This window comes from Calonectris borealis, chromosome 4 (assembly GCF_964195595.1).
Source record: "Calonectris borealis chromosome 4, bCalBor7.hap1.2, whole genome shotgun sequence".
NCBI lineage: Eukaryota > Metazoa > Chordata > Aves > Procellariiformes > Procellariidae > Calonectris > Calonectris borealis.
In genome coordinates, this window is record NC_134315.1 from 84,941,800 (window position 1) to 84,968,236 (window position 26,437).

A 26,437-nucleotide genomic window follows, 5' to 3' on the forward strand; every position below is an offset into this window, starting at 1 on the left:
CACTGCATCCCTTCAGGGAGAGTCATTATTCCGCAGATGGAGAAACAAAAGAAGATGAAGGGATTTGCCCCAAGTCACACAAGTCTGTACAAGAGATACGGGTAGAGTTTGAAACGTCCTGGCTCTGTGACGCTCTCTTCCTCATCGCCTCTGTAATACGCTATGTCTTGATTGCCATATACAACACTATGAATGGAATTCTGATATTCCGGGACTTGAGGACTTGTTATTTGGAATCGTGTATATATTGGGCTTCCTTCCAATCTTCCACATTAGTTTAATAGATGAATTTGTTCCTGTGGCGCCTGAAAACTTTAGTGCACAAGTCTCGAAGAGTTACGCGCTAATATATAGGAATGGTCCGATTCTTAATTCCTGTTCTGTTGTACTGACTCATTTAATTCTCATTTTTTTAAATTTATTTGGACTGTGATTTCTATCTGTGCGTCTTGTCTTTCGATAGCAGTTCTAATGAGTTGCTATTGCAGCATTTTGTCACTTTTCTTATAATACAAAAGATAGTTTTAGAAGTCAGTGATTAATGTGACATATTCTTACGTTCTTTCGCAATTCCTGTAGATCGAAAAACTGAATGTGCTTTTATTTAGACAAATTGTTGCTAAACAATTTTTTTCTTTTTTGTTTTGGATAATCACTAAATTACTTGCGTGAAACTGTATGAAAGCGGTGTTTCTTTGCAGAGTCGAGCTATGGAGGAACAAAACTTGGAGCTAATCATCTAACTGCTAAATGTGCATGGGCTTGATCTGTGCTGTTTAAGAACTCTGAGAGAGCCAAGTGCTCTTTTGGATTGCAGTGGTGTACACGCAGGAGAAGGTGATTCCTCTTAGTACTTTGGTTTTGACCTCGATGTCTCGGATACGGAGCAAATAGATCATGAAAGAATATAAGGCACTTAATTACTCTGCTGACACATACGTATAAGGACTTGACTTGAGTATAGCATATGTTCCGTGAGACAATAATAAGAAGTGTGAGTAAAATTTGTCATGTCAGTGTTAGACATGGGATCGGTTCTGTTTTGTGCATGACGTGCAGGAAAAGAAAACTTGCTGGGAAAAAGGAAATTAAATAATTGCATTATTCGGAGCCCTGCTGTCTCTGCATAGAGCTCAGTAGCACGGTCTGTGTCACTAGAGTTGAGACCTTCACCTTGAGTTATCACTTCAGTAGTATCACTTGGCTTTTACTTAATGAGAACTTAGGAAAGCAGCAGGAGGATTATTTGTTCTTAGTATGAGCTATCCAGAGATTGCTTAGGCAATCTGAAGATAGAAAAGAAAGCTGATATTGTTACGGGAGTTCTAAAAGCAGTGTAACAATACAGGAACTCATAAAAAAAACCCCACTGTGTGCTGCACTTAATTTGGTTTCGTCACGTAGATGTCTTCGAGTTCCTCCAATTTTGGTTTGAATTTACAGTATTACCTTCTCAGCTTTGTGCTTTCTTAAAATGTTTGAGTGTTTCCATCAAACTGACTATTTTACTTCTTCCTTTTGACTTGCTGTTCCGTTAAGCTGACATTGAATTACATAGTTGCATTTGTAAGGGCACGTTTTTGTTGAAGGACATCTTTGGGTTTACGTGGTAGACGGGTCCTAATGTTTTCATTTTTTGAGACTAACCCAAAAACACGCCGGCTTCCAGACTGGTCCATTTAATGAATAACTGCCTTGTTCAGAGTTATTGCTGTTGACTGGCTCTGCCTTGAAACACAGTAGCTGTATGAGAGGTATTAAATGCTTTTGAGAATCTTGACTCTGATACTCAGAATCCTGTTGGCATTGCAGCATAGCTTGTTTATTTAAAGTGATCAAGCTGCTTATACTGTTTAGAAGTTTCAAAGTCTCTTTTGAAATTGTCAAATGTCACAGCGTGGAGTTTGGAAGTATTATTACTGAACGAATCCCAAGCGTAAAAGTGATGTAAGATAATTCTGATAGCAGTCTTAATAAAGAGATGGTTTGATTGCAAATTGAAGTATTGAGATGTTTTCAACATGTACCAGATACAGCTTTAAGAACTGCCTGCGCCCGTGAAGGTGCCAAGGAAATAATGTTACCTAAAATATTTTAAAATTCTATTTATTAGTATTACTAGGTCGAATCTAAGATATTTTGCTCTTCAAGTTGATTAGCGCCCTGTTGTTCATACGCCAGGTAGGTCTACATCTTCTCCCTTGGTACGCTCGGTGTAAACGTATACTAGTATTTGCAGACAGCTAAAGAAGATGAGGTGAGATAATGAAAATCCTTATACCGATTGCTTCAAATATTCGTATCGTTTATTCTTAACAACTAATTCCAGACAGTTAATCCAGTTTTGATCATGCTCACGGATGAAAAACGGTCAATGAGTTCACTGGTGATTACTCTTGGATGTGAAGATGTGAATAAGAGTATGTAGACTCTTCCTAGCAGGGAAGAGAGATGCGTTTCATCTTGCTAATTTAGTACGTGTGTGATGCCGTAGAAAAGTAGTAAACCGGAGAATCTTCCTATGACATCTGCCATAGTCTGAAATGTTTCTAGCGTTATGAATTGCTTGGTTTATCTCTGCATGGCCTGGTGACTCTTTTGTTTCTGTTGCAACGAAAGGTGGCACTTCTCCAAGATGCTGTAGAACTAGCCGTTTTGCTGAAGCTGGGAACCTTATGCTTTGCCTTGTTTCTGTGCCACCCTAGCTTTGTATTCAGTGGGCGAGTTATTCATGTGTGAGGTTATAGATCCATTTTCTGACTTCCTCTGCGTTGGATTCTTACGCTTGCATATTTAAATCACAATTAAAATAGTGATTTCAAGGAAAAATGAAGGACCAACTACAGAGCAAATAAGAGTTAGTTAAAGAAAAGGTGTGTGTTAGTTTTTTTTTTAAATTGGGTAGTAACCATTTAGTGTGAAAATGGAGTTTAGTTCAAAAAGAGTTGCGGTGGGTGCATATTAGGTGTATAATGTATCTGTACCCACTGATTTAACCATTCTGTAAACCTGTATTATTTCAATACTTGTTTATTACGTGGGAGTTAAAATCAAGTTTTTTTAAAAAAATAAACTGTTGTGTGCGTTAAAAATGCTTAGCAAATGACGTTTGAAATCAATCTATAAAATGAATTGAATTAATGGGTTCTATTGATCATAGCCTCAGTACTCTAGAATGAGTAACATAGTTATCCTGTCTGGTCTATATTCACAGATAATGTCATCATCCTGCTTTTCAAACTACTTCTCTTTTCAGTTCAGGGTAACCAACAGATGGAGCCGAGTTCAGTGAACAAAGTCGGGAGGGATGAGGGGAAAAAACTTTACCACTGTTCAAGATACAACTACTGTTGTAAGTTTTGGGGGGGGGGTGTGTTTCTTTTTTGTTTTTTTTTTTTTTTTTTCCCCACCGTGCTAGCGGATGCTCGTTGTAGGTGTCTTCTCAATGTCTCGGACAAGTTGAGAAGCGTTCTTGTGAAAAGTTGGGTAGGAAGCACATCCTGCCTAAACGCATCACCTTGGTTACATTTCGAGTAACGTGATATGTCTAGCGTACTAAAGTTTTAGAGACAAGAGGTTTAATGGCACAGTGAAATGGAATTGAACTAACTGTGCTGGCCTAGATTACACAGCATAATCCGTTACGTAAATGTTTAGTCAACAGGCTTGACCTTGACCAAAAAAAATAGTCTTCAGGTTGGTTGGTAGGGTTCTGTTGTGGGGGTTTCTATTTGTTCTTAAAGCTTACTGTTAGGAAAGGGAAGCCTAAGGGACGTGAAGCTCTGCATCTTGGCGGAAAATCTTGTTTGCTACTGCAAACAGCTGTCATGCTTGACAAATGTTTCTTGGCTTTGGAAGTGTGGATAGTGTTTCTCGAACTTTATCTGGGTTTTGTTTTTTTTTTTTTTAGTTCTAGAACCGGTTTATGCCAGCTAGGGAGATTCTAAAAATGCCGAGTTAGTAAGGGATGCTATTATGAGTACTATAACGCACTATGGATGGGAAACCCAACAGCGATACTTGACAGAACTTGGTATGCCTGTACAAAGGCAACTTTAAGAACGCTGACCTGCTCTATAAAGAGAGAGCATGTTTGTTTAAGCGTACTGGGATGTGCGAGAAGTGCATTTGTAAAGGAAGGAAGAGTTTGAAGAAAATCAATGGATTGGTTGTATTACTGTACATCTCAAAAGTAGAAATCATTTGAAGATCCTTGCATTGTTGGAAGGTAGTGTTGTTCCCAGGCTGGAAGATGGTTCCTCGAGCAGTGAACTAGAAGATGCCGAACTGAATGCCGTTTTGCTTCTTTTACTGATGTGCCTGTAAACAGATTGTTGTACTGACTTCGTTCAGTAAACTGCATAAGATTACTCTGATAACTCGGCGTTGCGCTGAAGTGTTTCCGGGTCCCCACCAATGCTGGGAGTGGACTGGGTCGCTCTCTTCAAGCATAAACACTTGTGCTGTTTCTGTGAGAAGAAAGCTCTCGTTCTTTTTGTTAGAAAACAATACAGTACCCTTCCCTCTGTGTTACGTTTAACTTTTGTTTTTAATAACTCAAGTAGCAAGTGTCTGCATGACAGTGTAGCCCTAGAGCTTTAAGAGCTGACTTTGTGAATGAAGCCCAGTGGATTGTGATTTGTTGCCCAATTTTACCTTAATTCCCTACTTCCGGTTTCTGTTGGTATAGATAATGGACCTGTTTAATGCTCTCAAGTAATTTCTGTTACAGTGTGATTTCAGAATCTGTAGGTGAAAAGAGGTTAACGTTTTGATCTTGACAATCAATTAATTGAACTGTTGGTGATCTACTAGTCATGTTCCGTGCTCTCTTCATTATTGAGAGAAGGTAAGTATTAGTTGACTTAAGTACAAGAATCTGTTAAATACAGTTGTAGAGGTATATGTGTTAGATTTTTTTTTTTTCAGTGAATAGCAATAGGAGATGATAACATAATATATGAAACTAGTACAGTGGTTGTGACTAATTCTCAGGCAGCTTGATTCAAAATGGAAATGTAGTGAGGTTTTTCATTTTTCTTCTAACAGGAGCATGAGGTAAAGAAGGGATCACTTTTACCCTAACAAGTACTATGTTTTGCCTTAGGTGCATAAGATGTATTACTTACGGGGCACATCAAACGCTTGCCTTTTTTTAAGAGCATGAATTAAATCAGCTATTCGGTCAATGTGGTTTCATCTTCCTCAAACTAGACAGAATATTGCAGGAATTGCCAGTGCATCTATTTCAGTAGCTGTGCTCAATTCAAATAGTTGGCAAATTTATCTGCATTAGGAAATTGGGGTTTCTTTGTGGTTCTCTAGAAGCAAAATAGCTGGGGCAGACAGTCAGAAGATGTCACGGAAGCAATATCGTTGTTATAGTAGTTAACTGTGGGTAGCAAGTCACCTGGATACTCGGACAAGCATGTAGGGTGAGTAGCATGATTGTCTTTAATGCAGGACGCTGAGCTTTGTTCCTTTTGCTGTTGGCTACATCAAAGCTTGAGCATCTCAATAGGCCAGCTGTCAGACAAAATGTGATTAAATCTAGAACTACAGTGTTAGCACTTAAAGTTGTCTGAGGTAGATTTAGTTGATGATCCGGTATAGTGCTGTAGGACTCTAGCTGACTAGAACAGGTTTGCTCCATACAGAAAAAGAATGTTGTGAAGGCTGTATTACCTTATTAGCTTATAATTATTTAAATGCGCTTAAAACGGCGTTGACAGAGCAGATGTCTGTAGAAACCCTTTTCTTGCGTGGGGGGGCTTGATCCAAGCTTCTCTCTGGGACATTCTCACAAAGAAGTCACACTGCCAACTGCAATGACATGTTCGGGATTCTGTGGAGGCTTGCCTATTAAAAGGCCAATTAATGGTATCTTAGTTTGTTGCTCTCACACAAACACACACGCACTTGGATTAGGCTCTTTAGTCTTAGATATTTTTTCCTTGAGAGAGAGGGATGTTGCCTGCTGGAAGGGAGGAGAGCAGAGGCTTTACAGAGGATAGGATTTTCAAAATTTAGAGAACTTCACCCAAACAGCTGAAAGGTTTATCCATTGACAATTTCAAGCTTCCTTGCTGGTCCTTGCGGGCCAAGAGGGAATGACAGCGTTGTCAGAGGTGATGGCTAAAATTTCCTGTGAAGGCTTTTTGACGAATGGCAGCTTCGCCAATGCGAGGAAAAATGGTCAAGGTCAATGCCATGGGAGTACTTCTTGGGATTTAAAAGAGGAATAAGATGCCAGTTTGGTACTGATATTTTCAATGTTTCTCTGTATTCCACCCCCTCGTCTGTCGTACTTATTGCCTGTTCCTGATGTGAGGGGTTTTGCTGTGATACCTGGGCAGTTTCCTGTAGCATGTTGTGTAGCGCTTCAGTATGCACAGTGTTAATTTTTTGCACTGTAGCAAGCTTTTGGGATCTTTGGTGTTAACAGAAAGTATAGTTGACTTGTGGAAGTCTCTCTAAACTTTGCTGGGGTTAAAGCTTTACTACTGCTTCATGATAAAAATACCAGTACCTGTTTGCAGCACTGGAGCCCGTGGGTTTTGGTTATGACTGCACATTGTATCAATTGATCTAATTATTTTTAAATAGCTAAAAAAATCAAGTGGTTTGTGCATTTGGCATTTGTGTGCTGTCCTTTGCAACGTGACTGCTTCTCTGTTTCCCAGTAAGAACACACGATTAATTTTTTTCCCCAGTTTGGCACGTGGGCGTGTCTGGTACATAGGTGTTACTAAATGAGAAAACTTTTCACACGAATCCATAGCAGACCTTAATTCGTCTTTCTCAGAGCACCAAAGTAACTTAAAGTGTCTTGGATGCCTCAAGTAGCCTCAGGAGCATATCGCAAAGCTTTTCATGGGGTGTACTGTTAGTATGGGATTCACAGCTGCTATTTTCACAGCGCTGTCTTAAGAGCAGATGCCGGTTTGAAGAAAGCAGTGCTTCTTGTCTAAACTAGCCCTGATACTCAGATTCTTACACAGTGGGAATTTGTGTGGGCAGTGGGAAAAGAAACAATGGTATGTCCCTTGGAATGCATTGTCCACATGCTGAAAATGAAGTGCAGAAATGTTGAACTCCAAAATGTGTGTGTGTAGAAATGGGTTATTTTAAAAGTGGGGAGCTATTTCTGCTCTTGGTTATGGGAAAGCTGAGCGCTTGAGCTTGCAGGCAAGATCTGTCAACTGCTCTTCTGGATAGAGCTGCGTTTCAGAGCCTTGTGTTCGTGACTGAGACTTGCAGAATATGCTTTACTGAAAATATACGCACACATGTGTACACACACAAGAGCATACATATAAATACACAAAGATGTAAATGTGTGTGTATATAAATGATTAGTGTCATTAAATATTGCCTTTATTCAGCAGGAAGGCTGGTGCTTTCCGGCCAAGGAGTACCCGCGGGTCTACGGCTTCGGCTGGCAGCCATACAGCCACGGTGGTGGGCACTGTTGATGTACGGCACCTGCCCGGTAGCCGGAGTGCTTTTGCTGAGCTTGGGGCTAGCAGTGACTGGTGCAGTGAGGCAGCGGTGTAGGAGCCAATAAAGCGGTGGCAGCGTACTGGGATGATGAAAACCGGATGACCTTCAACCCACGCTCTGGAAGCGTAGCGTACAACATGAGGTATATATCAGGTGTTGCAGAAGTTCTTGTTGTATTGCTGGGAAGCTGATACCTTTATGAATGGGATGTCCCATCATCTTTTCGTGTAGAGGTGCTTTGCGAAAGGAGAGGCAGAATCGTCATTAGTGGCTCCCTTGCCTTGTGGAGGTTTTGACAAAAACGGGGTCCTTGAGCAAAACTTCTTTATAAGGCTGGAAAACTGCATTATAAGTATCTGTTAATATGTAGCTTCTTCAGTCAAGCGCTGTTTGGAGTCTGATTAAAAATTTTTAAATGTTTGAGTTCTGTGCATTTTTGAAGGTTTCGCTGTCACAAACGGAAACAAATTTTGTTAGCTTGAAGAACTCTAAATAGCTTTCTCTATGCAAAACGGAAGTATTTCTTGTGTATTCTTTTAGTCTATCGCTCCCATAAACATGCCTGCAATACATCCTCTGTACTGACGAACAGAAGGCAGTGCCTCTGTGGAGGAAGGAGTCCCTTCGTTGCAGGAAGGAGGGAGTTTCTGATAATTTGAAGAAGTGCCCTGTAATTATCGTAATAGGGTGCCAATGAATGTATGGACTTACGGGCATTGTAGCAGTACACCATGAGAGAAGAAATTGAGCAGCAGGACCAGTAGCATGCGCTGTGTGCATGATAGCAGTGTATCAGGATCACAAAAGTACTATCTGAGCTCCGAGAATGCGTGGTGTTTATTATATACTCTGTGAAGGTGTGATTAAAACTGAGCTGCAAGAAGTAGCTCTCGACATGGGTTCATCTGCAACTGTGGCAGAAAGGAGTTGACTCAAAATTCTTGGTAAAACAGCACATTGATGTGGTGCTTAACACATTGAAAAAGGGCCTTTCCCAGCGCTCTATGTGGAAGTGCACATGGGTATTAGCTGTTTTTTCATGAGGTCATGCTTTTCTTGTGGAGAAGGACGACTGCTTTCCTCGTTACCTTCGTAAGCGTCCTGTTCTTTTGGACACTGGCTTCTTGGGTGTCTTGGCACGTCATAAAGCGATAGAGGTCAGAGTTGGGTTTTTTTCCGGCAAAGAGCATGCCCTTGAAACATTTAATGATGACTTAGTGCTGTCGTTCATGATGAACTTGCAAGAAGGTTTTTATTTCTTCATATTGCTTGGAGCCTATCTGCAGGGCCTTCATGCTACTACTTTGAGAGGGACTGGTCTTATTCTGTATTTTGAGTGGATTCATAGTTCATAAAATGGTTCATGCTTGTGTACTGGGTTTGCAAACTATACTGCTCAGAAGGCTCTGCAATTTCAGGAGGTGTGTAACTTGTGAAGGAGGGTGCCGCTGGCTGCAGATCAGCCTGATTTTGGAAGATGCTTGAGACAGCTGGATGACTTTTGGCTCTAGAATTAACAGAGAGCAGACATGTACAAAGTGATCCAGGCACCAAGTGATGCAGAGTAAGACAGCAGTGAAAGTATTACTAAAGGCAGAAGTTCATTCAGAACACAGATGAATACACCTAAATTTTGGTTGTATATTAGATGATCTGACAAGCAAAAAAGCCACATCTGGTGTTTTACAGTATATTAGCGTGTGGACTGATAGCCATCTTGTTGAGAAGGGGAAAAAAAAGGGTTAGCAGCGGCATATATGTGCGTAGATGGGTAGCTGGAAAATAATTTGCACTTTAACCTGTTTATCCAGCTTCGCGAAGAGAGGGACACAAGGCCATCTCGCCGGCCAAAGTCGTACAAAGCTGAGAGCCGAACGTGCAAACTCGCTTCAAATTAGAAGTAAACGGTCCTTCGGGTGATTCAGCTTCTGTTAAGAACAACTTTACATAATGACTGTTTAAAGCCAGTCCTAGAACCGTGCAGTAACGGAGGAGGTCGTGTTGCTCTTACAGTCTGTCGTAGGGCTCATAGCTCTAAGGGTTAGTTTTTTCAAAAACAGTCCTTTTTTTTAGTGCAAGATTATATTAAGTTGTTGAGGAAGTTAATAAATATTGAACTGTCCAGATTGCGTAGGTATATAAGAACAACTAGGATCTGTTGCTTCACACTTGTATTTCTTCGTTCTTGTCAGGTTTCTGAAATGTACAGGAAAACTGGATGTAAAAACTGTATCTGAAAATACACTTTTGTATAATGATTAGCTTTATAAAAACTTACTTTGAGTATCTGTTTGTGTCTAAATGGAAATCGATGTTAAAACTCAGCCACCTCTCCCTAACAGCCAGGTTATAATGCATTTGCAGGGAAGCTTTTATACCTTGCTGGTTTTGTGAGAGTGACTGTAGTAGCTACTGTTCCTGGTCCAGCATTTACAGGTGTGGGTAGAGGTTATTGCGTGTTGCTATACAGGTAAAATCCTTCTGCTCATGAAGTTCTGTTCTGTTTGTCAGTGTCGTGGTTTAACCCCAGCTGGCAGCTCAGCCCCACACAGCCGCTCGCTCACTCTCCCCCGGTGGGATGGGGGAGAGAATCGGAAGAGTAAAAGTGAGAAAACTCGTGGGTTGAGATAAAGACGGTTTAACAGGCAAAGCAAAAGCCGCACACGCCAGCAAAGCACAACAAGCAATTCATTCACTGCTTCCCATCGGCCCGCCGGTGTTCAGCCATCTCCAGGAAAGCAGGGCTCCATCACGCGTAGCGGTGACTTGGGAAGACAAACGCCGTCACTCTGAACGTCCCCCCCTTTCTCCTTCTTCCCCCAGCTTTATGTGCTGAGCCTGATGCCATATGGTATGGAATATCCATTCGGTCAGCTGGGGTCAGCTGTCCCGGCTGTGTCCCCTCCCAACTCCTTGTGCACCCCCAGCCTGCTCGCTGGTGGGGCGGGGTGAGGAGCAGAAAAGGCCTTGACCCTGTGTAAGCCCTGCTCAGCAGGAACGAAAACATCCCTGTGTTACCAACAGTGTTTTTGGCACAAATCCAAAACATAGCCCCGTACTGGCTACTGTGAAGAAAATTAACTCTACCCCAGCCAAGACCAGGACAAAGTCTCAAATCTGGGAAAAGGGATAGAGATAATTTGAGCCAAACATAATGAACACGATGAAAAGGATGTGTATATTCAGGGGAAAATAGCATCTGGTAAGCTCTTTGTGGCACGGTCTGAGAGTAAGAGATGAGTTTTGGCTGTGAGGCCCACAGATGCCGTGCCTCATGGATTCACGCTTAGCGGCAAGACAGTGGGGTGTTCTTGCAAAGTTAATGTAGGCCAATACAGGTTGGCTAAATGCAGTGCTGCTGTCCTCATGCAAAAAGATACTTTTTTGCTTTGCATACGAGTCTCTTCATAACTGCAGTCAGTCCCTTGTACAGGTCTCGAGCGCTGACTGTGTTGCTGGCTGTATGGTTTCCTTAGTTGATTTTTCTGTGGCCTCTCAATTTACATTTGAGTTGGTTCTTGAGAATCTGGAACAAAGGAGAAAAAAAGGCATTGTGGCATTATGCTCTCTGCATATGCCTGGTAGCCTTGTGTACTGTTGTCTTGAATACGTTAGTGGCTATTTTTAGATGGTATCTAAAATTATTTACTGGCAATTAAGCTAAAGGGCTTGCTACGCTGAAATACTGAAATGGCCAAGGGTGGTGAGGTTCGTGAAATTTTATGGCCAAACCTGTTGACAGCCTGAGCACCTATGCAATTTGCTAGGTTATTAAATTTGGTCATTGTGCCCTTTCTGTAAATTTTTAAGCAGAGGTACTGTGAATTTGGTTGTGCTCATTAATAAGACCACCCAAAGTTATGTTGCTTTTAGATGGAAAGGCCTCAAAGCCGGCAAAGCTGTTGCTCGTTGCCCAGTAGGTGAAGCACATCTGCTAGTCAGTTCGTGCCTGCATACCTGTCTTGGGCCCAGCTGCAGCATGTTGTGGTATTTCTTGTCTGTGGGAAGATGGGGAGGTACTTGTGGGATGCTGTGGGGGAGTTGTGACTTGGCTATGTCAGGAATTTAAGAAGGCAACCAGAATTTGTCACGATGGGTGGTAAAGAATGGAAGTGTGTAGAGAAGATAGCGACTTAACATGTGGAGCTTCCTTGTCATCTTCTTCGGTGCCATAGCCTAGGACAGTTTTATTTTAAGCTTTTTAGGATGCATTGTGTTACGGAAAAGTGACTGTATTTTCTGTCTTCACTGATAAGAGATAATAGAAAATGTTTTCAGCTTCGCAAATGTTGGTGAAATGCCAGCTCCTATGCTGATGGACATTGGAAGTGTAGTTCTGTTCAGTCTGCGATCTTGAGTCTCCGGGCGAAGGAACTGCTCATATTTCTGGTTGTGTTCCTGTATGGGGTAAGGCCATCTATGCACCCACCTCCTTCCCTGCCTCCTGCCCCCCCAATAGCAATGCTTAATAAAGAGTTTCCGTTAATGTTTACAACACTGATTATTGCTTGCTTCGGTGCATTCAGCGAGAAGTTTAACATCAGAAATGACTTAAAAGGTTTAAAGTTTAATGGTTCAGGGTTTTGCTGGATAAAGATTCTCAAAACATTGGTGGCTATTGATTTTCCTGTAAAAATTAATATACCTATTCAAGTTTGGTTCAGAGTTCTGCCACGTGGTTCTTTGATGTAAGGACTTTAATAGTGGTGATATTTAGTAATGGAATACCATTCAAGATCACGTATATACTCCTTGGTAAAATGGGGAATAGGTCTGCTTCTATGGCTCTGTCAGGGTTCAAGTATTAGTTAATATTGCCATCTAATGGCAAGAAGAGCAGTTGCCGGAGTATTTGGATATTTTTCACTGCTTTCTACTGATTGTTTTGACCCAGTCGTATCTGCTCTGGTTGCATAAAAAAAATTGTCAGGGAAGCTTGAAATCTGGCATTTTGTTCTTGTCCTCCTGCTATTCATAGAGAATTTCAAGGCTACAAAACTGGCTAAAAAGACAATTAGCGATTTTTGCCTTCTCATAGTTAGACTTGTGTGCTTTACCTAAGTATTGCTTCGTATTTCTGGTCAAGTATTGGTGCTCAAAAAAGAAGCCTCTTCTTATTGAGAGGATAGTAGAAAAAATCTTCTGCTAACGAAGGTCTGCACATCACTCCTAACATAATGCCCCAGGCTGTTAGGAGGGGAGCCCTACAGGATCATTTCAGCACCAGCTGGAGTTTGGCATTAAAACTTGAGTAGCCTAAGAGAAGGTGTCCTCTTAATGTTTTGGGAAGGCCCTATGTAAACTAGGTGAAGTAGAATAATTTTGCAGAACTTAGGCTGTCGTATTAAAATTGGCAGTAATTCTGTTTTGACGGCGTAGCATCTCATTTGGCTAAGTGAGCAATTAAGTTAAAAAATAATAGATATTTAATCTTCAACAGAATTTCCTAATAAAACTTAACTTCTTGAATTGTAAATTGATATGTGCACGTTCGTTCAAGCACGAGACTTGTGTCAAATGAGGTGCATTATATTTAATAAATGCTACTTGCAGATTGTATCAGGAAACGTGAAACGCATGCGTTACAATTGGCTGCCTGATCATCAGAGTAGTTAATCGTTTCAATTTACGTATTTCTGTCCTGATTGTATACCTGAGTTTTTGCACTAGTTGCCGGTTCCCATGGTAATAGTTGGCTTGCCATCAGACAGCAGTCCATTAAGGGAAGCATGGATTGACATGAGCTCTTCTATGAGGCAGATTTCCTGAAACGGTGGGAAAGCTGTGCGTGTGAACCTTGAGGTGATGCTAATGTAATCTGCTTGAGGCCTTGAGCGGTAGTTAAGACTAACAGAAGACGGATAAAACAGGAGTGGTGTTTTTCCCTTTGGTTTGCCTGGGTGTTTGGAAGTACTTTCTGTGTAGGCTGTTTCACTTTGTTTCCGTCTATAATTCCCGTCGGCACGATGCTTCTATACCAGTGAAGAGAAAAACAAAAACCTCATACTGGGAAGCTGGGAGGTGGGCCCAAGTATGTGGCTCGCAGTTCATGCCGCTGTTGGACTAAGAATGCTCCTGATGGGACTAGTTGTGGAAAAATGGCTATTTATTAACTGTGCATTTAGTATGGGTTTAAGTGAAAAGGCTACTTAAGAGTTGATTGCTTGCACCATCTGTGATTGCAGGGAGATTCTACCTGTTTTGAGGCTATGGTGAAAGGTCGCATGACTTCTTCAGTATCTCTCAAGACTTTCTCTTTCCTTAGTATTTTAATTTTTATGTTTTAACATGTAGGCTTAGGGCATTAATATCAACCTTTGTCAAGTATTGGGGGATTTAGAAATGGTGACTATTTGGAGAATACCTTCCCTTTGTTCCCGTTTCTGGATGACTCTGAAAGTACTTCAGGGTTGAAAATTCATTTGAATGTGACAATGCTCTTCAAATATTTTTGTGTCATGTTGTAACAAAATAGCAAGATCCTTAGGTTTTCGTCAAGAATACTTCACCTTTATGAAATGGATGGAGGTAGCAAATCGTTACAGCTTTTTAAGTATTCGTTACTCCTCGCTCAATGACTGACACAGATTTTCTCATTCATTTCTTAGCATGTAGTGATGTTGGCTAGAGGAACAACAAAAACTCGAGTAGCTTCACTTGCTTGTAATTGTTTTTTTCAGGTGGCTTCTCAACTGTGTTTCTAGTACGTACCCACGGTGGGATACGTTGTGCACTGAAACGAATGTATGTTAATAATGTGCCGGATCTCAACATATGCAAGAGAGAAATTACAATTATGGTAAGAAGCCCATTATTTGTAACTGGAGAATGTATTGATATGTAATATACGTACGCCAAATGCATTTCAGTGTCAATCGCGTCTAGACCACGTTTTCTTTTGACGTTGCGGTTCTATTTTGCACCGCTAGTTTCAGAAAGTAATACTGAGTTTAGGGTTGGTGCGTGATTCACTTGAAAAGCAATTACAAAAAAGGTATTTGACATCACAGTTAATTTGGTCGGTACATCTGGTTCCCAATTGAAAGTAATTTCATCCAGTTTTGCAGTGGTAACTTAAATTCTCAAGGTCTCTGTGTGCCACAGCTCCGTTAGCTGAATGATGCTGCTAGTGGCTTCCCCGAGCATTGTCATCTTGAGTAGGCGTAAGCACGTTCTTGAAGTTGCAGTCCAATGTTGAGGTAACTGATATGAGTGCAGCTGAACTCCCCTGCTCCCCTAATCATCAGGGTTTCTATTGTTTTTCAGCAGCTGACTAGCAAATAACGAAAAACTATAAGGTTTAGTCAGGCACACTTGGGTTTATGACAACTTGATAGGTAAAAGAAGAAATTTAAGGAAAAAAATCAGTTGCTGACTAGGCAAGAGAAAATCTGTTATATTGCCTTCCAGCAGATACTATGAACACTATTTATCTCCATCTCCATACACTTCTAGCTTACACGTGTTCTAATTATAGAAGCACCTATTTAATTACCTGATATAAGAGGTACTTTTATGTTAACCTGAAGTTACCTTATAGGCAGTAACTCCGTAGTACATATAACACGACTTGTTTAGTCAGATGTGAAATTCCTTAAATTCTGCATGTAAAATGGCTCTTAAAAGTTGGGTTTTTTTCCTTGCGGTCACGTGTAGTTGTTTGTGTGTAATAACTTTGTAAAGCTTTGTAATAGTTCAGACTACAACAGTTACGGCTTTTTTCCAGCCACCTTTTTTAGTAACTGAGAGAGACTGTTTTTCAATTTGCTTATGTCGTGGTTGAACCCCAGCTGGCAACCAAGCCCCACCCAGCCGCTCGCTCAATCCTTCGGTGGGATGGGGCAGAGAATCGGAAGAGTAAAAGCGAGGAAACTCGTGCGTTGAGATCAAGACAGTTTAGTAGGCAAAGCAAAGGCTGTGCACGGAAGCCAAGCGAAACGAGGAATTCATTCACTGCTTCCCCTCGGCAGGCCGGTGTTCAGCCGTGTCCGGGAAAGCAGGGCTCCGTCACGCGTAAGGGTGACTTGGGAGGACAAACGCCATCACTCTGAACGTCACCCCCTTCCTCCTTCTTCCCCCCCCAGCTTTATGTGTTGAGCATAACGCCACATGGTATGGAACGTCCCCTTGGTCAGTTGGGGTCAGCTGTCCCGGCTGTGTCCCCTCCCAACTCTTTGTGCACCCCCAGCCTCCTCGCTGGTGGGGCGGGGTGAGGAGCAGAACAGCCCTTGACCCTGTGTAAGCCCTGCTCAGCAGGAACGAAAACATCCCTGTGTTATCAACACTCTATCAGGCACAAATCCAAAACACAGCCCCTTACTAGCTACTGTGAAGTAGAAATTAACTCTACCCCAGCTAAAACCAACACAGCTTAGGATGGGCACGAGTACCTTGATTCTTCCGTATTTCCCTACATATCAAGGCTCTAACTGTTACTACTTAACAACATTGTTTTAAAATGCAACAGTTGGGATGTGTTTGCACTGTCCAACAAGTAGCACGTAAATGTTCTTCTCTGACTAGTAATTGCATTGTGTTTGATACGTGGCGGTCGCTCTGACATGGCTGGCAGCGATGAGCTTATGTTCGGTGTTTGTCGTACTTTCTCAAGAGTAGTGGATGTGGGACAGGGGTGACTAAACGTGAAATCCTAAAGGATTTTCTGAAAACTTATACCATCTTTATTTGTTTAAATTTTTCTCTGCTGAAGTGTAATGTGCATTTTCTTTTTCAGAAAGAGTTATCTGGGCACAAGAATGTTGTGAGCTATTTGGATTGTGCTGTTAACTCTATAAGCGATAACGTTTGGGAGGTACTCATTCTTATGGAGTACTGTCGAGGTAAGAGACAACTCTTAAGTTTTCAAAGTAAATGCAGGGAAAATGTTTGGATGGATCACCTGGGATTTTTACTTAGAATTGTTCCCTTAATGTAAAAGGTTAACATATATATCTCACAGTTAGAATCCAATTAGTTCCTTTTGCTTTTCTGTTTGCATTGTCGCTGTTGAGGCACTGAGCTTTTGAACACTGAGAAAGTGTAAAAGTCAGTTTCACACGGCTTTGTAATTAAGTATGATTAGAAACAGGGAAATTATTTGTTAAAGTATAAAGTGAAATAGTTCAGTTCTGTTTTTGCTCATCAACACTTAGCTAGAGCATAATTCGATAGGAAAGATTGGCAAGCTTTTCACTGCAGTTCTCCTGCTGCTATTTTTGTTTTAGATAACAACATTAAAGATCCTTTACTCTTATCTGACAGGTGACTTGTTATAAGCGAGCATAGCAGAGTGAGTGTTAATAATGCTGGCCAAAAAAAAAAAAATAGTCCTGTGGTCCCGCTTTATAATCTAATTTTGCTTCAAACAATATGTTAAAACAGGTAGTTTCGAGATGATTTTTTTTTTTTCCCCAGCTCACATACGCATTGGAATAAACGTGCCATTGAGTTTAACTTCTGAAGTTTATCTAGGGTAACGGGGCACTGGCCTCATAATACGAGGTGGTGATTAACCCGAGTAGGTGATGATATTAGAACAAGTGCTGCAAGAATAAAGTAAATATTTCTAGACTAGAAAGAAAAGCCACCCCATTGTCAGTAATGCTTGAAGAATAATTTTAGTTGAGTTATACATGGGTTTTATTTGCGGTAGAAGCAGCAACCATTACAGCTTGTACAATCTGTACCATAAGGAGCCAAAGACAGTCTTGATGTACGTTTTGGGAAAGGGAGTAAGGAGATAAAGTGAAAACGAATGGCCACATTTTTGGCCCTCTACCCTGCTTTTATGGGTGAATTTCAGTACCCTTGAGGGAGCTCACTTCTGACTCCCTGTTGGTAGCGCTCTTTCCTTAATTATAATGGTAAATAGCCATGTGGATGTCAACTGTTGGATGACTTGACAGTGTTAGGCTTTTCTTTTTCAAAGCATCCTTGTTTCAGCAGAACACTCACCAAGGCCCTGCAGATAGTGAGTCTTGCTTCATTTGTTAGTGTTAAGTAAGCATTGTGGTAGGCAGAGCCTAGTATTATCTGGTAAATTTACTTCAAGAAACAAGGAAATAATGATTCACGATCTTGGAAAGAAACCTATGAAGAGGTTAAGTGAGGTGTTTCTCGAAGGGTGGATTCGGGGCTCTTTTTTTTTTTGTCTCTTTTTTTTTCCGTCTCTTTTTTTTTTTCCCCAAGTTTGTCTCCCAGAAAGACAAAGAGAGAGGGTATCTAGAATCTGAATTAAATTGAACTCGGTGACAATTCGTCCCAAACGGGTTTCAGTCATAGGGACTTTTTTTTTTTCACTTGATACAGTAATTTTTCTGTCTAGGACGATGCAAGAGTGTGCATTTGGAAAAACAGGCTTGTTTTATTTAAATGTAGTGACTGTGGAAATCTTTCTTTCATCTTACTTGTGGACTTTTTGCATATAAGCAAGTCTTTACTTCTGTACGTGACAGTAATTACTAAAAAAGGCAAAAAAACCCTTGTTGTTTCTTTAGCTGGGCAAGTTGTGAATCAGATGAATCAGCGTCTGCAGACAGGCTTTACTGAGTCAGAAGTAATGAGAATATTTTGTGATACCTGTGAAGCTGTTGCCCGGTTGCATCAGTGCAAAACACCTGTAGTTCACCGGGATCTAAAGGTATGAAATTAATAAAACGGAACATCTAGGTTAAAATCAATGATCTACTTAAGAAATATTGAGAAATACAGGAGGTATTTCACTAAGACTGACTTCTCGTTAAGGAAGCACTTGCTGTTGGTGGAGCTGTAAACAGAGAGACTGAACCATAAAACATCGCTTGTTGCTAATGCGTAGTCTATCGATTGATTTTTCTGCAAACTTTCCTGTTTGTGTGTGAGAACACGTAGTAACGGTTAACGTGGAAATTAATGCCATGATTTTCATCCAATGTTTCTGTGTGTTGATTTCTTTTCAAGGTGGAGAACATACTGTTAAACGATAGCGGGAACTATGTTCTTTGTGATTTTGGCAGTGCCACTAACAAATATCTTAATCCTCAAAAAGATGGTGTTAATGTGGTTGAAGAAGAAATTAAAAAGTAAGTTCACTTTTAAGTGGCCTATCGTAAGCAATAATTGTGCTGCTAGTAAGCTGCATGTATTATTGTGCGGTGTGCTCCTATCTTATTAATATGAATTGAACCTAATGGTTGCATTTGAAATAGTGTTGACATAAATATAGTAAAACAGTGGAACCATCGGATAACGTAGGTTGCTTCCATTTAGTCGCAGATTGTTTTTGCAAAACTGAGACTCTTCAGAATAAAACGGTCGGGGAAAAAAGCATGCTGTTTTGAAATTTGGTTTTTCGAAGATGTATGTCGGCTGCTGGCCGTTTTAGGAGTTTGATATTTTAAATTTGTGCTGTTTTGATACAGCGAATGGTATGAGAGAAAAAGAACTGATCTATATAAGCATTAGAATGGATTTACGTAGAGTCTTATTTGTACAGTAAGGCCCATGTTCATCCTCCTAAGACTGATTAGAGAAGTACTTTAACTCTTATTACAGGCGCACTCTTGAAAACATGTATTAGTTTGGTTTTGCGCCTTCAGGCTAACTGCTGCAGAGGAATAAATACAGGCTGCTTCTTCTTAAGTTAAAGAGTTTTTTCCCAGCACTGAAAAATACTTTGACTACCAGTTCAGTAATTGTTTTGAGATGTTGGTTTTTTGAAGTCCATGTTCTGTATGTTTCAATATGTGTTAGGGAATGCTCTTGTAGGACTCGTACATTACATCTTAGAAATGACTGGTTATTGTGGTACTTAAGCAAAGTGACTCTGGCAAAAGTGCTTTTGCTGGGGAAATAACATGAAAAGCAAATTTTAGCTACCTTAATGTTTATTCTTGTGTATAATAATTTTGCTACTCCAGATCCTCTCTGTGATGCTGCAAACGCAATAAATTACTTGCATAGTGTAAGACAACTCTAGGTGCATATCTGAAACTTGGGCGTGAAGGGTGTGTGCATGGCAGATGCAAGAAATAAAGCTTTCTGTTCTGAGGCACACTTTTCGTCTATGTCCTCTTTTAATTATATACTGCTAGGTACACAACACTATCGTACAGAGCTCCCGAAATGATCAATCTTTATGGAGGAAAACCAATTACTACCAAGGCAGATATCTGGGTAAGCAAAAAATTGGGTACTGTGAAATACGGTACTAATTAAGAGGTGGGGGGGGGGAATCAAAAGTAGCATTGACGAACTGAAAAACTAATTCTTTGCAAGTGAACTATATCATGGAGCTGTACAATGCAGAATATGGTAGAGAGGTATCTTTCGTAGTTACGTCTTCTGTAAATATAATGAAGGCCATGTGTGATGATCACTTTGAGTTCAGGGGGACATGATTTAGAATTTTTTTTTCCTTTTTGTCAGCTGAGGTTGCTGCTTGGCAGTCAGCAGCGAATACTTGTGGAAAGATGTTGGCAGCGTGATAAGGAAAGGTGTTTTTATTAGGTGATATGCAATGAAGTAAATAAAGACTAAATTCAGCTGAAACGCTGGTGGTATCTCTGGGTGATACGACGATGTGAATGCAGCTCTTGGGGTATGCTCTAATTTTGGTGGTTCGCTGTCTAACACAGGAGTCAGTGGAAAATAAAGCCTTTTTAGAGCTGCTTTATATATCGGCTTGTCACATCAACAGAGTGTTTCATAATGCAGCTTCTACATAACAGTGTAAGCATCAGCTGTAGCTAGGATGCCATTTGTTTCTTGTTGGGGCTGCTTTGTTGTATAAAAGGCGTACTCTCATCCCTTCACAATGCCTGTATTTGTTTTTTACAGGCACTTGGCTGCTTGCTGTATAAACTTTGTTTCTTTTCACTTCCCTTTGGCGAAAGTCAAGTTGCTATTTGCGATGGAAGCTTTACCATTCCGGACAATTCCCGATACTCTCATAGTATACACTGTTTGATAAGTAAGTATCTGGGCAGCACGGCAATTCTTTTGCGTCGTAAATCAAATAAAACAGAGAACATCCCGCTAATGTAGGCGAGTGACTTGGATGGGTGGTGCAGACTGGCTGGGTTCTTGAGTGAACGGTGGCAGTTGCTCCTGGCTACCACCTGTCTTGCGACTCCTGCACTGCCTCTTAAAGGAAGCTTCCTTATTCCTTTGCTCAACCGAGGACTGTGCCACAGGGTACAAAACTGAGGTGCTGGCCTCGAGAGGAATTTCAGAAACCTAGAGGTATCTTCTTTGAAATGGCTCTAGAAGCAAGCCAGGTGAATGAAGTACAAACAAGTCTTTCTCCTGGACAGCTGACATGTTAAAATCAGCTACTGTATTCTGGGCATTTAATGGATGAGTTGATAATAACTTCAGAATTTAAACAGAAAAAAACAGTGCAAAGACCTGCCGGATAAAATTGTATCTCTCAACTCAGAAGAGCTTTGTTGCAGTTCGGAGAACTTTCGGGTTTCTTTGGGAGGCGTGGATGATTCCCCCCCCCCCCTTCCCCCCTCCCCTTAGGTGGCCATAAACCACAAAGGGATAAGGGGAATGAGAAGAGTAGCTGTTAGTTTATTCATAGTTCCTTTTTGCTCTTAAGTGTGTATTTTCTATGGAATGGTCAGACCGCTAGTAGTATTCTCTATCCTAACTGGAGAGTTGTGCTTAGATGAATTTGAAGTGCACGTTAAGTTTAGAAACATGAAAGTACTGAGGTGAATTGCACTGGGGGGAATTTTATAGTAGTTTCGTGGTTTATAACAGAACAAAAATCGGATGAAGTTTGTGCAACCCACAGTGTCGGACGTCAACTCTGGCAAAATTTTGAAAGCACAAAGAGTATGAGGGAAAACGTCAGACAACAACAAGCTCTGAGGCTAGCGATTAGTCTGTTGTCCGAGTACAGAGATGCAGGATCTAATAGTTAGAGTGATAATGAGTATTTTAACTTGTCTTTGTGTTCAACTTTGAGCAGGTTAACTTGGAAGAGTGTGACTGACAGAATATGAAAAATTCAGAAAGTTTGAATAGGAGCTCTTATAATTTTTTCTAACTTACGAATGTGTTGACCGCATAGTTTATGCTTTTGTATAATAGGGAATACCAAATCCAAACCACTTTCTTGAGCACACATTCATAATTGAGAAATAGCAGTTGCCACGGTAAGCGTTTACCTTCTGGTAATACGTAATTACTGACAAAATGAGATTAATTTCCAAGTGATAAAATACTTTTCTCTGTGTCTCACTGCTACTTTAAGAAGAGTACAGATTTTAATCCTGTCTCCTGAAAAGTATGAATGCTGATGTATTAAGATTCGATGAACTACGGTGCCAAGATGAGCATTACTGGCATGGAATATATGTGGGTGGGGAAGAATCTCATGTTGTAAACTTCCCTTCTTTCCATTTGGAATGGAAGCCAAAAAAAGCTGCAGTTGGTAATAAAAGGTGTTTCAGGGACTTGTGGCTTCAGGTCAGCTCTTCTACAAAGCAGACGGGGACACTACAAGCTGAACATTCTCAGTCTCGTAAATCTAAAATTTCAGAATCAAGTGGTAGGAGTCGCTTCATGATAAGTGTTCTGTTTCTGCTTAATGGTGCTGTCACTGGTAGTTTAAATGTGCTTTATTTTGTAAAACCTATTAAAAATAAAACTTGCTGTGAACTATATTGGCCATGAAATAATGGCTTTGGGTAAAATTGTGAGATCTGTCTAAAATGATATTAATTTGTAAAAAATCTTGATGTAGTTTTTTTTTAACGTCTTGTTTAATGGCTGTACTACTGAACAGTAATGGAAGTGTAGGCCAACTTTCTCATCAAAACTGAGAATTAAATTTTCTTAGGTTGTTTATTTTCTTTGTAGCTGAACATATTTTTAGGGGCTTAGCTTGTTAAGAAAATATCTTTCACTGTTTATTTAGGTTCTTTGGTCAGTTAGGCAGGATATCCTGATTATGTACTCTGTATCATAGTCTAAACACTATAAAGTAACTTTTATTTGCTTGAAAAACACCAAACCTTCTAATTTGGGAAGCTGTTGTTTGAGAGGCACGTCAGAGATAGTGTCTTGTCACGAAAAAGTCCTTTTATCCGTGGAACTGTATTTTCTGAATATACAGAAAGTGTGCATAGCCAACTAAACGTACGAGACAAAAGATGATGTAGAACCTTAGCCTGATGCAGTTGAATGTATATTTGAATCTTCTGTTAGCTACATAGAATTTTGTATAAACCCCAGAAAATTCTAGTACTACGAGTTGGTTTTGTGTTGTTTCTCTCTGAAGTTATCAATTCGGTTTAGCTACCCTTTCCACAACTGAGTGTCAAAATATCAAACAGCATACATCTTCTCCAATTATATTTGACCCTAGAAATTATTTGACTTGACAAAAAGTATTTAAAAAAAACTCAAAAAAACATCATAACAGTAAAAATGACTCTTTCTGGCATAAGCTTATTTGGCAGAGCTGCCGAATTTCTTCTTGCTCGTAGCACGCTCTCTCAACAGGCTTTTAGATATCCAACAGGGATAACTTGGTTTTATCCATTTTTGCAGGATATATGCTTGAACCTGATCAAGAACAGAGACCTGATATCTTTCAAGTATCTTACTTTGCCTTTAAACTTGCCAAAAAGGATTGTCCGGTGTCTAATATTAATGTAAGTAGTCTTTTTTTCTGTGTTCTGAATGTATTTTGTAGGTAGCATTGAGAAGAGTCTATCAAATAAGCTGAGAAAGATTATTTCAATTTCTTGATAAAACTTGTTCCTAAATTTAAAACGTCAAGTAGAGTACGCTTCAAGTTGCTCTTGCATACATGCAATATTAGCTCTCCAAACAAAATATTTTTTTTAATTTTGAGGGCATAGCTTCATGAGTTATATTTATTCTGCACCAATACCTGACTTGTGGTTTTAACCATAACTCATGTCTTGTGTCTAATACAATTAATATGAAATATACTCCAGAACTTAAACTTGTTGACAGTAGAAGGTTTAATGTGGTAACTGTAATGTCAAGAGCATTTATGTTTGTTCTGGATAAACCCTTTTTCTTGATCGTCCTTATAAATTATGTTAATCCATTGGAAGGACTACAGCGAACTGGAAGGCAAACAGAATAGTGCCTTGCTTAGCCTGCATTCCTGCCCTTGCTTTCCAAGTGAGTTTGAACTTTGTTTGAAAGTCTGAACTTTCTCGCAAAAATCATCTCGTTCACAGATCTGATCACTGTGCAATGGAAGTTCAGGGCACATCAATAATGTTTAGTATTATAAAGTGATTCTCAAGGTAGGCATTGGGAAAAATCCGTCTCAAAATTCATTTTGAAACAACTGTTGATTATAGTAAACTCTGCCTTCAGAGGCAGACGAGTTGACTTACTGAGATCCCTTTGAATTCCTTAATCACTGATCCTTGTAGAAGAAGGTGCTCAGTAATTATGAGTGTGGCTTTTCAGAAACTTAAGGTAAAAAAAAAATCGGAAAATCTTGAAGTATTTACTGTTTGTAGGTGAAGGCTAAATTTCAAGCGGTTTGAATGGTTTTCCATTATGCTGCTGCAGCGTGTGATTAGGAGGTGCAATAACTACGCTTTCCCTTGAATACTTTATCGTGAGATAGGAGCATATCTTGACATAACATAATTTGGTAATTTACTGTCTTACTCATTGGAGGAGTAGTATCACCTCGCTCAGGTGACTTGAGAATATGTCTGTCTCTTGGATTTTTTTTTTTTTCCTTGCAGATAGGAATTGCCTGCTTATTTGGCCCTTTGCCTTGTGACAGACATAGAAAAGTAAAAGTGCCTGGAGTGTTCTTGCGAAGTGAAGCTGTTTGGGGTGTGTGTGTTTCTTCCGCTGGAATGTTAAAACAGGAGTAAGAGCAGCAGTCTATGGCCTGGTTTCTGTCGCTGTTGATTTCCTCTGGTGGTGCTTGTCCCTCTAGCACCCACGGCTGCCTTAAAAGAGAAGCAGGACAAAAACGTGCACGTGGACACCCCTGACCCTCCCCTTCAAAGTTTTGTGGGAATATGAGAATGACCGTTACAGGTTAGAAGAGGGGCTGGCTGACTGCGGTATAGTGTCTTTGACAGCAGCTTATTTTTTCAAGGGAAGGTCAGAAGTATGCCTGTCTGTCTCTTTCCTAGACTCTTGACTAGTTCCGGTACTGGTGGTCTTCAGAAGCAGTATTTGATAATTAACTCTGTCTCTGCTATTTGTGACCAGACTTACATTTGCGTTCTTTATGTAAGGAGGTAGTGCATGCATCATTAGAGATAATCTTCCTCCTCCCTTCCCCGGAATTGCCTTTTTCCTTGGTGAAATGTAGTTTAAGTGACATGCAATTCATTCAGGAATTTGATTGAGATGGGGTTAAGTTAAAGGACCGTAGAAGCTTAGATGCTGCATGGTTTTCCGGAATATGTGTTGCGGTGGAAGAGCTGAGCGCGCTAAAAAAATACTGGATGTTGTTTGGATGTTGTTTCATCCAAAGGCTAGGCTTTGTTTTAGTTCTTAAACTTGAGGCTGAAATAAGTCTTTGTTCTGTGCAGTTACAAGAAAACATATGGAGAAAATGTTTTACTTCATTTACGTGCTACCAACTATCGACAATAAAGTGAAGTAGTTGACAAAACAGTCAGACCAGTGATGTTTTGGTTTTACTTCAGCAACAGATAAGAGAACACAGAGATACCGTTAACGTAAAACACAATTGTCTACAGCTGTGTGAGTGTTATCTGCGTGAAGCCTTGTAACATGAAAAACTTAAATGCAAGTGTTCCTCTTCAATATGTAATGATTTTTTTCTTTCAGGATTTCGGTTTTTTAATTTATTCAAATTTATTTTTCCCAAGAATTCTCCTGTCCCTTCCGCTCTTCCTGAACCCATGACAGCTAGTGAGGCAGCTGCTAGAAAAAGCCAAATAAAAGCAAGGTGAGCAGCGGATGTGACTTCAATTTTTTTTGCTGATATTGTTAAGCTACATGCTTGTCTGAAACCTGTTTTCATATGCTAGTTAAGAAATGAAAAATTCTTAGTAGCAGAGGTCATTTGAATAGATAATCTGCAATTCTGAGAGCTTCCAGTCTCTCTTCGGATTCCACACCGTTGCTTTTTTCATGGCATTGAGAATCCACGGAGAGAAACTGAGAGCCTGTTTCGCGGTGGAATAAGTAAGTGCTAGCAGTCTGTTTCTGATCTGCTTTATTTTCTCCTAGTGTGATGAGTGAATTTTGAAATAAAAGGTTTTAGTGGTAGGTGAGGTTAATATGGTACGGGTAAACTGTTCTTAGGAGTTGTATTTAAATGCGCTAATCAAATCTGATTGATAAAGGTAAGTGCATTTTGTGCGGTGAAAAATTCTGAATTTTATACCTAAATACTCCTTTTTTTGTACTTGTTAATGAAAACAAAACCAAAACCTCAGGAACTCCTATTCTTGCTTTTTACTTCTGCTGTGATACATGGTGTACGCTTAACGCTAATGCTGGAAGAATCCTTTACGCCTTTTATTCCTGGTTAAAGGAAGTTGTTTGGGTTTTGAATCTACCGTGTGTGACTTGGGTACTTTTATCTTCAGCTATAATTATAAGCTCTATTTCAACTCTGACTTCATTACCCTGTTGTGAATGAGAAGCAAATGAATGGGCTCATCTAAGCTGTGTTTGAGCGATGTAGATATGTCTGTGCCATTTTAAGGTAATGTCATGGTCTGGATGTGGTTGGTTTTGCTGGCTCTGCTGTCAGTTGGTTTCGTGCAGCAGAGGGCAGGCGTAGAGTGCCAGTGCAATAATGTTTTAAACGCCAACTAAATCTGCTAGACCACAGTAGGAAGATCGGTAGTTCTTCCTAAAGTATGTTTTCCTGATGGCCCTAAGTTACACAGGTTAAGGCAGATGGTGTCTTGATATAATATGGTCGGAACTAATATGAGGTCTTAAGTAC

The 26,437-nt window shown here is 40.2% G+C and overlaps 1 protein-coding gene across 9 annotated transcripts in view; it reads left to right on the forward strand.

Annotated features, from left to right (window-relative positions):
- The window catches only part of BMP2K (BMP2 inducible kinase), a 66,584-nt gene that overhangs the window by 10,599 nt on the left and 29,548 nt on the right, over window positions 1-26,437 (forward strand). For 7 of the 9 annotated variants that reach the window (XR_012673669.1, XR_012673670.1, XR_012673671.1 and 4 more), the window contains exons 2-9: window positions 14,184-14,302; window positions 16,238-16,343; window positions 18,000-18,142; window positions 18,442-18,563; window positions 19,575-19,656; window positions 20,320-20,452; window positions 23,047-23,150; window positions 25,347-25,426. Coding sequence is in view for 6 of the 9 variants with exons in the window: in XM_075150436.1 (XP_075006537.1) it covers window positions 14,184-14,302; window positions 16,238-16,343; window positions 18,000-18,142; window positions 18,442-18,563; window positions 19,575-19,656; window positions 20,320-20,452; window positions 23,047-23,150; window positions 25,347-25,426 (889 nt within the window). In the remaining 3 variants the exon portion in view is untranslated. Of the gene's footprint in view, window positions 1-7,350; window positions 7,646-14,183; window positions 14,303-16,237; window positions 16,344-17,999; window positions 18,143-18,441; window positions 18,564-19,574; window positions 19,657-20,319; window positions 20,453-23,046; window positions 23,151-25,346; window positions 25,427-26,437 lie in introns of those variants that run through there. The other 2 variants (XM_075150440.1, XM_075150442.1) reach the window with 2 other exon arrangements.